The following is a 12849-nucleotide window of genomic DNA, read 5'->3' on the forward strand; positions in this document are numbered from 1 at the left end:
GCGACTTTGACAACTAAAAAAAAAACTTACTGACAGTTTGAAATAAGAAAAAGCCTGGCATATCATATCACTAAATGAGAACAATGGGGGCAGTGTTTCTTCCAGACTTTTTCTCGGGGGGGGGGGGGGGGGGCTCTTGATATTTTCGGGGGGCGGTCAACATTTTCCAGGGGGGGGGGCGCGGACACTACACTAGTAAAAGTATATGTTTACTATATAAATTCCATCTCGTTCGGGGGGGGGGGGGCGGTAGACTTTCTTCGGGTGGGCGGAGCCCCCCCCCCCCCTCCCCCCGAAGAGATACCTGTAAGAAACCCTGAATAGGGGACTGATGGGGAATCGGGGGAATGGCACTAGTCGGTTAAAAAAAAAAATTCACGGTGTTTCTTTTTACACATGAAGAATTAATTCCACGCAATGTTATACTTGTAAATATGTTGTCCAGATTTTATTTTTTAACAATAAAACGTACATTAAATCGAATTTTTTTTTGTTATTTCTCGGTATGTAGTCGAAACAGAAGCTAAACACGAACACATGGATACTTTTTTTCTTATTGTATTTTATCGTCGTTTTTCTTGAAAGTTAAGCTTCCCTTTTAAAGCAGATAAAGTAGAGTTTATACATTTCTTGACTTCGGTCACCACTATGCTTAGCCACCTTTACTTTCTCCTACGTAAGTAAGGTACCCGTCAGAGCTGGGTGGACTCAGGTAAGTCATTCAGACCCTAATTCAAAACGAGATCCGAACTTGAGAGATCAGGTAAGGAGCTTAACTCTCTACCGCCTGACAACACCGTCCTCTTTTTTTTTCTTAAGCACACATAAAAATGGGTTGACATCTATAGCTCACAAACACAATCGTAGAGTATAAAGCATTTGGTCTTTTAAAAATGTCACCATTTAATTGAATCATCTCTTGGAAGACTCTAATCTTTTCTAAAGTTTTAAATCTTCTAATGAGAAGACAGAAATAAGTAGAATACTCAAATAAATTATCGTTATTTTATTTGTGACGGTTTTTCTTTCTTACTCTTGTTCTTTGCATATTTTGTATGGGACATTTATCCGAGATCATCTGTCCAGTAATATATATACATATATATGTATGTATGTATATATATATATATGTATATATATACATATATATGTATGTATGTATATATATATATATATGTATATATATATACATATATATGTATGTATGTATATATATATATATATATGTATATATATACATATATATGTATGTATATATATATATATATATGTATATATATACATATATATGTATGTATGTATATATATATATATATGTATATATATACATATATATGTATATTATATATATATATATATACATATAAATGTATATATATATATATAATATATATATATGTATATATATATATATATATATATATATATATATATATATATATATATATATATATATATATATATATATTGGCATCTCAACGAGTAACAGAGGTTCTGGATCAATGTATAGCTGTATTTAACCAACAGATAAAGTGCAACGAAGCCTAACGTATGATGCCAGTAGTAGAACCTTGCTGTCATTCACGCGGGCGTGCTGTGTATAGCACACACACAAGGCGTGTATTCGTGACACACCAAGCGTGTTATCGTGACACGCAGGGCGGGTTTCAAACAGGAAGTTTACCTTGTACATTGTGTATGTGAGGTCTGTTGGTCCCGTCGTTGTATGTTTGTGAAGGTCTTTTCGTAGGTTTCTGATTGTAAGTAGATGTGTATGTGGTGGTCTGTTCTGTATATTTGTGTATGTGTTATACTAATATAATTTCACATACGTTACCTTAACCCCTCCCGCCCCCATATCAGTTAATAAAATGTAAATATTCTACGAACCGAACCGTCAGAACGAACGAATGCTAGGATGAATTGATCAACTCTAAGATTATATATATATATATATATATATATATATATATATATATATATATATATATATATATATACACAAATATATATATATATATACACAAATATATATATATATATATACAAATATATATATATATATATATACATATATATACATATATATACATATATATATATATATATATATATATATATATATATATATATATATATATATATATATATATATATATATATATATATATATATACACAAATATATACGATTTTTCCAATTAGTAAGAAATATGGTAACATAAGAACTATAAAGATAATTAAGCTTAATTTTTTTTGTTTCTAGCGAGAACCGCCTGCTAATTGACCACACCACATAATGATGAAGTAGAGTTATCTCCCCTGAAAATGACCCAGACTTTCGAGTTCCGGCCCCTGTTTCTAGTGGGCCCTTTCTTTGCGTTGTTGGGGCTTATCGTCTACCTGGTGGGGCTCTTAACCTGCCATTGGATGGACGCCCAGGATGATGGCTTAGGTCTGTGGGGCTACTGCCATTATACTCTGGCTGGTAAGTGTTTGTACGACTAGTGCGTGTATGTGATTATCTTGGTACTTTGGCTGGGAAGTTGCCGTACGGCTAGTGCTAGTATGTAATTATCTTGGTACTTTGGCTGGGAAGTTGCCGTACGGCTAGTGCTAGTATGTAATTATCTTGGTACTTTGGCTGGGAAGTTGCCGTACGGCTAGTGCCGGTATGTGATTCTCTTGGTACTTTGACTGGGAAGTTGCCGTACGGCTAGTGCCGGTATGTGGTTCTCTTGGTACTTTGGCTGGGAAGTTGCCGTACGGCTAGTGCTGTGATTTGATTCTCTTGGTACTTTGGCTCGGAAGTTGCCGGTATGTTATTCTCCTAACAGACAAGATAGGCAGTGTGACTAGGTAAATGTTCAAACGAAAACTATGTACGGAAAAGTGCGCAGGGCAATTATTTTCTGGCAGAATAAACTATTTTTTTTCAGCGCTGTATGACCAAATGATAGTATAATAAGGTTGTCTTTGCACTTTTATTTTTGGGCAGTTTTCGTTGGCGCCTATTTTCTGTGAACGCCAAACACATGCCAATGAAAAAATTGAGGTAAAAAATTTGCATACCGGAAAACCCGACTGAGTAAAATAAACAACTCTATGACGTAGAAAAATAATCACATTAAAATAGGTATTTTGATTGGTCCGTTAATTTTAGAACAAATAAAGAAAGGAGGTCACGGCCTTTCCATTGATATGAAACACATTAGGCTTACGCGAAGCCTAATAGTACTTTTCTAGGTCAAAAAATTGCTATTTTTTACCAAAAAAGTAAACAAATGACGCTGTACACAATACTTTAAACCCGGTTTTTCATAAATAAATAATGCTTTTAGGGTCATAACACTGTCATTTTTAGATTCAACGATGTTTATTCTGTAAAAGTGGGAAATCGATGATTTAGTGGGTTTATGACGAAAAGTACACCCGCCCATGCCCTTTTAAATAATAAACAAGGTCTTTTTTTATATTTAAATGGAAGCCTTTACAGGGGGCGTCTAGAATCCTAACTCTAAATCTACCCCAAGACTAGTCAACTACCGGCCGTCAGTACAACCTTGGCTAAACCCCATGGTGGTTAAACCCTAATCTTAATCTAGATTTTTTTTTAAAACCCAGTAATAAACATGACCATAAGATGCTTTACTACAGCAAAAATTGTGTGTTAAGAATGTGTTATAATTTACTTTGTACTTCAAATAGTTCACAATAAAAAGCATAGCAAATGGAACATTTCGAAAAGCATGTTTGCTGTTTGTTTTGTTTTTTTCTATATATTTCTATGAGGTGGTTACTAGTGTTGCAGTGTTTTCTTCCTATGGTGTAGCACAACTATTTCTTACTCAGATATATCTCTAAAGTTACCCTAACAATTTTGTCTTCCTCAGATACATTTCTAATGTTACCCTAATAATTATTTCTCATAATGAAGTACCCTAACAACTATTTCTCCCAAAGTTCTACCTTTAATGTTACCCTAATAATTATTTCTCCTCATGATGTACCTCTAATGTTACCCTAACAACTATTTCTCCCCTTGATGTACTTCTAATGTTACCCTAACAACTATTTCTCCCAATAATTTACCTCTAATGTTACCCTAACAACTATTTCTCCCCATGATATACCTCTAATGTTACCCTAACAACTATTTCTCCCCATGATATACCTCTAATGTTACCCTAACAAATATTTCTCCCAATAATTTACCTCTAATGTTACCCTAACAACTATTTCTCCCCATGATATACCTCTAATGTTACCCTAACAACTATTTCTCCCCATGATATACCTCTAATGTTACCCTAACAATTATTTCTCCCCATGATGTACCTCTAATGTTACCCTAACAATTATTTTCTTCCACTAGTGTCGGTGCCAGGCGATTATGTGAGTCTCGGTACAGCCATGGCGATTCTAGCCATCATTTGTCTTGTCGGCAGCTACGTAGTTCTCGCCTATCACTTGTTGAAGAACCGTGGACAGATCTTAGATCATAAACAACAGTTTTTGGTGATAGCGGTGATGGAAGTTCTATCAGGTGATGTCTATGTTTATACGTTATCCAAACCAGTTTTTAGCATAATGGTGTTGGGAGTTCTATAAGGTGATATTCATGTTTGTACGTTATCAGTGGCGTAGCGAGGTCGGGTGTCACCCGGTGCGGCACCTAATGATGTCACCCCCCCTAGAGGCGTAGCGACCCTTCACGGGTACGAACTTTCAAATTTTCGATTTGCACCCCCCCCCCTCAAAATTTTGATTTGCACCCCCCTCAAGATTTCGATTTGCACCCCCCCCCCCCTCCCCTCAAACTTTCGATTTGCACCCCCCCCCCCTCAAGTTTTTCTCTATATACCTTGCTATTTTTTGCCTTGGTGTCACCCCCCGCCCCCCCCCCCCTCTTTACGCCCCTGTACGTTATCCAAAACAGTTTTTGATCATAGCGGTGTTGGAAATTCTATCAGGTGATGTCTATGTTTGTACGTTATCCAAACCAGTTTTTGTGAATAGCGGTGATGAAAGTTCTATCAGGTGATGTCTTTGTTTGTACGTTATCCAAACCAGTTTTTGGTGATAGCAGTGTTGGAAGTTTTATCAGGTGATGTCTTTGTTTGTACGTTATCCAAACCAGTTTTTTATCATAGCAGTGTTGGAAGTTCTATCAGGTGATGTCTATGTTTGTACGTTATCCAAACCAGTTTTTGGTGATAGCAGTGTTGGAAGTTTTATCAGGTGATGTCTTTGTTTGTACGTTATCCAAACCAGTTTTTTATCATAGCAGTGTTGGAAGTTCTATCAGGTGATGTCTATGTTTGTACGTTATCCAAACCAGTTTTTGGTGATAACGGTGTTAGAAGTTCTATCAGGTGATGTCTATGTTTATAAGGTCCATCTGTAAGAATTACCTCCGTCTTTGGGTGTTTAGGTGGACAGAAATAATGTTTTTTAAATTTAACTTAACGCTGTAAAACATCAAGCTTATGTGGGTAGGAGGTGTGGATAAGTGAATATTATTTTGTGTGGGTTTAGGTTAGGATTACGATACATGAGTAACTAGCCCACCTATGGTGGATTATATGGGGTTTACAAATCTAGATGTCAATCCAACATTCTTCGCCTTAGGAAAAAAAATTCAAACGTTACCATTTTTTTCAGTATTAGAAGAGTTTTTTTTTTATTGACAGCTCTACGAAATACCTAGTATTTCTCAAGGCTTAGACCTCCTGTCGAATATCCAAACACACTAACAAACCATATTTATAACTATTATCCTAACCTAACTCCTAATCCTTAACTCCACCGCTTCATCTGTTCACGTAACTCCCTGAGCTAGCAGTTATAATATCCGGTCCTGGTTTGATTTTCTAATAAAACAAGTAAGTAAAGACTTTATGATCCATAGGTCAGGTGAAACAGAGTTCATGTATTTCCTATATAAAGGGATGGTGTGGTCAGCGTTTTTGCCCAGGCGCCTTTACTTTCCCCAACGTGAGACAAGTACCCATTAGAGCTGGGTGTACTCAGCGACGTCCAACAGTGCTGAGTGCGGATGAAATCCGAACTTGAGACCTTCAAGCTAGTATTAAAACACCACGCAGGGCCGGCGCTACCTATAAGGCGAACTAGGCCGTCGCCTAGGGCGCCATTTCTAGGGGGGGGGGGCGCAAAAAGTTTTAATCGCTATTATCAAAAAGTACCTAATAATTAATAACTTTGATTATCTTTTATAGATGGTAATATACAAAGGAGTAGCATTCTATTTTGGCATCAAAGACGAACTATCAATTTTACACCCCCACCCTAAAAGTAGGTCTATATAGGCCTATATTTATTCGCGATGGTGTAAAGGCAACCACACCTCCCTAATTTGGAAAGGTCGGGGCGCTTTTTACCAGTCACTTTGCCTTTTTATTCTCGATGTAAAAACCGATTAAATGAGTTCGTAATTTAAATTTCGAATATTTCAAACGGTTATCTAATTTTAAAGTTGATTTAGTGATCGCTCCAGCGCATGACGGGACGTTCCAAAACTCGAGCAATTTTGTTTGTTTTTTCTTTGTTCTTGTGTATAGAGTTTCGTAGTGACTGGGTGTTCAAAGTATTGTACTGGTTTGGTACGTTTGGATGAATTGTTTAGATTTGGGAGTAACGGCGGAAGGTTGTTGCTATGGTTTCGTAGGTATAAACTTAGTATAAAGTATCGAAGTGTTAAGGTGTCATATATTTATTTTTTTGGCTGTTGTGAAGTTGTAGGTCTAGTGGAATCTGATTGGTAGTAGAGAAATGTGAATGTAGGTCATGAGGTATCGTAGTTCTGGAGTTCGGGAGTATCGAATCTTGTGGTATTAAGGTATCGAATTGTGTTGAGTGTTAACGTGTAGTAGTAGGTCCAGTGAAATCATTGTTGATTGGGAGTATCGTTTGTTGAGCTTGATGAAGTTAAGCGAGTTGGTGTCGTAGTTCTGTTTATTTAGGGGATGTGATAATAAAAATTGTATTTCTTTTTTTTTTTTTCGCCTAACACGTAATTTATAGCGTCAGTTGTGTGTTCGCTTTAGTATTACAGTTTTCATCATCGGCTTGTGAGGACTGATACAGATTTACAATAGTAATATTTCTTTCTTACTTGTAGCCTGCTTTCATTCATTTAAGATGGTTTACTTATACGTAAATCTAATACAAAACGTCTAAATATAAAGAAAAAATAAAAATTAAAAACCAACCTGAAACTGAAAATGCAAATGTGTAATTAAATGATGATTCAAGGGATTTTTTTTTCTCGGCGTGGTGGGATAAGGGGACGAGGGGGGGAGAGGGGGAATTTGGTTTTTTTTAAAGTGGAGCTGAAATGAATTTGGGATTACAGAGAATTAAAATGATACAAATTTTAAGCAATCGGAAAAGCTATGTTATTACAATGAGACACGTAAAAGCAAACACTCTTCCCTTTCAAACATCTATATCTATACAGTCCTCAATTAGTTTTTTTTTTCCTTTTGTTTTTATTAATTCAATTGTTTTAAACATTTAATAATTATTTATTTGATAGATTTTACACAGCATCAAAGACATGAACATCAATTGCATATATAATAATCAAATAGAGAATATATAATGGCTTAAGAACTAGACTAAAATAAGGTGTGCAAACTAGGTTTCTCTTGACTGCTTAGTTTACTGTGCTTTGTCCTTAGCTGAGGAGTCAAAAGTTCACATTGTAGCCACCAATGGACAGAAATAGAAACGACCGTGGGAGAAGTGTCTCTGCAGTACACATACTGATCTATCATTCCAAAACTTTCCATGACATAAAATTGACCCTTGGCAAAGAGGGCACGCTACCTTGAAAAATCCGCCAGTCCGGTTGAGTGGGGGAAGTGTGTGTGTGTGTGGGGGGGGGGGGGTTGAGGTGTGTATCTCTTTCTACCATTCAGGTTGTGCACTTTTAAAAACCTGGGAAACAGAAGACTGTTCTAATGTTAATTTACTTGAGGGCTGATCGAGTGATGTTTAGCTTGAGACTGTCGATATTAATTATGCATCTTGTTTATTTGCTTCTTCTGTAGTTCAAATGTTAGTTTCCTGTAAAAGTAGGATGTCAATATTGTGTTTATTTATTATGTTGTTTATATAATGTGTTTGTCCCTAGCCTCCCCTGATGTTCAATGTTGCCAGAGTTAGCATGAATTATTTGGGGTTTTCTTTCGAACATCTGTTTCTGGAGGGCTGGATGGTGGTGATCTTTTAACGCCAAACTTTCCAACCGCTGGTTTGCTATCCCGTTGGGCCCTGGTCACGACCCTTTGAGGTGGCTTTACTGTAGGTAATTGATTTTTACTTGAACTGATTGCTTGACTGTATGACAGTTGACCTGATACCTTTGTTGCTGATATACTTTGTGTGCTTTTAATTTCCTTTAGCGGTTTCGTTACGTTTTCTGAACTAGTGTTATCTTGAAGAATATCATTTATTGTTTCGTCGACAGCCTCCAAATTTTCTTGATTCCCATCGTTTTGAGACCTTGTTACTATGGAATTTCTGATCGCTATTGTCTCCATGGCTTCGGCCTCTATGGTGGTTTCTGTTACGCTTTCGTTAACTTGCTGTGATGCTGCAGTAGTATGATGTGCTTCAGTTTGGCCATCTACTCCAAAGGCATCTTCTTTCTCTCTATGCCTTGCTTCTCTAAGCATTTCATTTTGTCTTTCTCCGTCAACATCATAACTGTCCCAATGCTTTAAGAAATTTCTATTGTTACTTAGATGCTCCCTAACTTCTTCTTTATCATTTGCATCCCAAGGCTCAATTGCCCTGTACTATCCGTCTACTAGCTGGACGCCGTCAAGAGCGCGAGTCCTCAAATGCTCACACATTTTAGGCAGGTGCCTGTCTGTGTTGCAGTGGCAACATTGCACCCTCCTCCCATTGAGGATTATAAGGACTCTGCTCTCCTTGTTGGCCTCATTTGTAAGTATAATATAGTGTGGGACACTCTCCACATCTTCTTTCTCCAGAGAGATGGTGAATTGGACCACATTTGATTGGTCTATTCTCTTAAATGTTGGTGTTGAGTCCTGACTGCTTATAGATTTCAGAATCGCCATTATATCATCGTCGCTTGTCTTGGAAGGCAGCCATTTCAGCATGCCCCTTTGCCCAGATTTATCGGCGTGGGTTATTGATATTCTCTGCACTCTGTATCTGGATGTTACCCCAGGTGGCAAATCTCTGTGAAATTCTTTTAGGTGCATTTTCTCATATAGTTCCTTTGATCTAATGGTGACATACCATTTACGCAGTGTCCCATAGTTATACAGACCTTCAAATTCAGCTGGTGATAGGCTACATAACATACATAGCTCTCTTTTTAGTTCGTCAGCTGTGAGGGTAGCTAAAGAAAAACCCTCTTCTATGAAAATCTCTAGAGTTTTTGGTGCATGTCCTGCCATGCCAAACTTAGGCAGGAATAGCCGTTTGATGTATTTTTCCGACATAGTTGTGCGTGAGGCCCACCCGGGGCCAGGCAACACACACAAGAAATAAAAAAGAAAAAAAGTACTTACAATGTATAAAATGTGAAGGAAAAAAATAACACACACACAAGGTTCCAAATGGGATCTATATATAATACACAAGTGAAATAATTTTTCCTACCATAATAAAAATTGTATAATTATCACTATTCATGCGCATTGAAAATCCAGTAACGATTAAAGAATGTCATAAAAATTGACTAGAAGTTTGTCATAATAAAGCTACCGTGTTTTGACTTTCAAAGAAAACCTACAGTTAAGTAGTCAATGAGTAAAATATATTTTTTAGACACGGTCACATAGTTAATACAAAAGGTTAGGTATAATTATTACGTAATGAAATTTAGAGCGTTTTATTGTGTTTTTCAAACATGTCTTAGTTACACTTGGTTAATTTAGCTATTCTTGTGAAAGCTATTTCCCTTGAATAATATTTTGGTACTTGGATTTCCAAATGGGAGATAATTCGTTGCTTAACTTTACATTCATTTCAAACTCCTGCACATTAGGTTGACCGCTTACTTATAAATACAACGTTAAGTTATTATTTGCTATTGTAAAAATTATAAAGTGCAGAAGAATTTAAACAAAATATTTTGGTAGGTTTTTAGCATTATCAAGTTGAAAAACAAATACATCAGTAGCCGTTGTAGATTGCAATACTTAATGTTAGTAGACATACAGTATGAGATAGTGCAGCTAATGCGTCTAAAATCGTCTTAGTCGCAAATTAATCATATAATTAACTAAGTGCCTTTTTCATATTTTTCACATTCTTCTAAAGGATTCATATATAACAATTTGTAGGCTGGAATCTATAACTATAATTTATAACCTTTTATTTTTCGAAAAACAAAAAATCGATACATAATCACACAAGTTAGACAATTATAACTAGTGACGGTCAAGCTTAAAACAGGTAAGTTCCGTTTTGGAACTCACCTTGGGAGGTCTGCAGAGAGCCCAACACCACAAGAACTGTGGGGTTTTTTTTTCGGTGTTTACCAGACTTTTCTCTATCGGGAGGGGGGGGAGGGGGGGGGGGGGTAAGCACTTTAAATTTTTCTCGTGGACTTTGCAACAATTTCAATAGAATGTGATTACGCTTGCAAACTGGCATTGAAGGAATTAGTACACTTACGACGAAGGAGGCAGGTAAAATTTGATTTTGATGTCTACTCAGTGGCGTAGCGAGGTCGGGTGTCACCCGGTGCGGCACTTAATGGTGTCACCCCCCCAGAGGCGTAGCGACCCTTCCCGGGGACAAACTTTTCGATTTGCACCCCCCCCCCCCTCAAACTTTCGATTTGCACCCCCCCCCCCCCCTCAAGTTTTCGATTTGCACCCCCCCCCCTCGAACTTTCGATTTGCACCCCCCCTCAAGTTTTTCTCTATATATTTTCCTATTTTTTGCTTTGGTGTCACCCCCCTAAATGGTGTCACCCGGTGCGGTCCGCACCCCCCGCCCCCCCCCCCCCCTCGCTACGCCACTGTGTCTACTTATAATGTGTATACAAGCGACAAAAAATTAATATGTCGCTTTTAATTAATTTTTTTCTTATACATATGTTTTAGTAATTAATTTTGTGTGAAAGGGGGCGTTTTAATAAGTTAGCCTAGGGCGCTAAATAACCTGGCGCCGGTACTGACATCACGCCATTTATGAGACAAGTAGCTTATAAAATGTTAGTAGTACAAAAAAAAATTAAAAATCAATTCTAACTGAAGTCGTAATCCAAAACTTCATCATACTACTTCTCTTAACTATTCACAGTATATTTTTTTTGTAAACCTTAAATCCAGCTCCGCGGTTTGTGTAGTTGCCGAGCTAGGAAACACAAACAATGCCTTGGTGCCTTTAACATAAAAATTCTGAAATAAGGCCACACAAAAAGTGTTAGTCATAGATTAATTGTTAGAGTGTGATGTTTTTTTTTTTTCATGATGCTTAGTTAGAGTACGATGCTCTTTTTTTTTTCTTTTTTTTTCCATGACTCTTGGTTAGAGTATGATGTTGTTTTTTTTCTTTTTTTTTCCATGACGCTTGGTTAGAGTACGATGTTTTTTATTTCCATGACTCTTGGTTAGAGTAAGATGGGTTTTTTTTTTGTTTTTTTTCCATGACGCTTGGTTAGAGTAAGATGTTTTTTTTTTCCATGACGCTTGGTTAGAGTACGGTGGGGTTTTTTTTGTTGTTTTTTTTTCCATGACGCTTGGTTAGAGTACGATGTGTTTTTTTTTTCTTTTTTTTTCCATGACGCTTGGTTAGAGCACGATGGTTTTTTTTTTCTTTTTTTTTCCATGACGCTTGGTTAGAGTACGATGGTTGTTTTTTTTTCTTTTTTTTTCCATGACGCTTGGTTAGAGTAAGATGGGTTTTTTTTGTTTGTTTTTTCCATGACGCTTGGTTAGAGTACGATGGTATTTTTTTTTCTTTTTTTTTCCATGACGCTTGGTTAGAGCACGATGGTTTTTTTTTTCTTTTTTTTTCCATGACGCTTGGTTAGAGTACGATGGTTTTTTTTCCCCAGGATGCTTGGTAGCTGTCTTTCTGGGCATCTTGGTAGGTGAGGCCACTAGAGGAAGTGACGACGATCCCGTCTACGGTTTCGGCTTCTCATTTGGATTGGCTGCTCTGGGTTCTTGCTTCATGCTGATTGGTGGAATCGTCGAGATTGTGATTGTTGTGATGCACAGGACCTACAACTACCAGATACTACCCCACTCACACTAACCCTACAACTACCACAATACCCCCCTCCCACTAGCCCTACAACTACCAGACACTACCCCACTCACACTAACCCTACAACTACCAGACACTACCCCCCTCCCACTAGACCTACAACTACCAGACACACCAACTAGACAATCTTGTTTCATTGTCGCTGTAGTGTATACTATTAAAATCATAAACTTTTTACACCTTTCTTATACAATTTTAAAAAATTTTCTTAATTATATATAATTAAATTTATAATTAGATGTTTTTGCCGGATGGAGATATTGCCGGAAACGTTAGTAGCACCTAAGATTTTTAATTCCAATTAAGAATTGTTTTTATTGTTACTTGGTTGTCTTGATATATTTTTCACTGACTTGCAAATAACGAAATAAAGAGTGGCAGAAGCTTGAAGGCAACTCAATGTTTATTATTTTTAATGCAATTTATTATGTTGTCGGAATAATAAACATTTTTTCATTACAAAAACTATTTAATTAAATTTAACGGGAATTGTTAAAAATCCACAAATGTCTAAATCTATAGGTAGCCTACATAGACTTAGCTAACAGTCAACGCAGCGGAC

General features: G+C 36.9%; 1 protein-coding gene across 3 annotated transcripts; it reads left to right on the forward strand.

Moving 5' to 3' along the window:
• The first annotated feature begins 1636 nt into the window (after positions 1 to 1636).
• Positions 1637 to 12673, forward strand: LOC131930979 (uncharacterized). Of its 3 annotated transcripts, none has more exons than XM_059287648.1 (4): positions 1637 to 1760; positions 2266 to 2487; positions 4375 to 4545; positions 12073 to 12673. In XM_059287648.1, the coding sequence occupies exons 2-4, from the start codon at positions 2328 to 2330 to the stop codon at positions 12273 to 12275; spliced, it is 534 nt and encodes a 177-aa protein (XP_059143631.1). In that variant the 5' UTR covers positions 1637 to 1760; positions 2266 to 2327; the 3' UTR covers positions 12276 to 12673. The 3 variants fall into 3 exon arrangements, with proteins under 3 accessions (XP_059143631.1, XP_059143632.1, XP_059143633.1); XM_059287649.1 differs by having other exon boundaries at positions 1672 to 1705; XM_059287650.1 differs by having other exon boundaries at positions 1678 to 1696.
• The last annotated feature ends 176 nt before the right edge of the window (positions 12674 to 12849 follow it).

The sequence above is a fragment of the Physella acuta genome, unplaced genomic scaffold, assembly GCF_028476545.2.
Source record: "Physella acuta isolate Inbredline_101_S28 unplaced genomic scaffold, ASM2847654v3 ptg001871l, whole genome shotgun sequence".
Taxonomy (NCBI): domain Eukaryota; kingdom Metazoa; phylum Mollusca; class Gastropoda; family Physidae; genus Physella; species Physella acuta.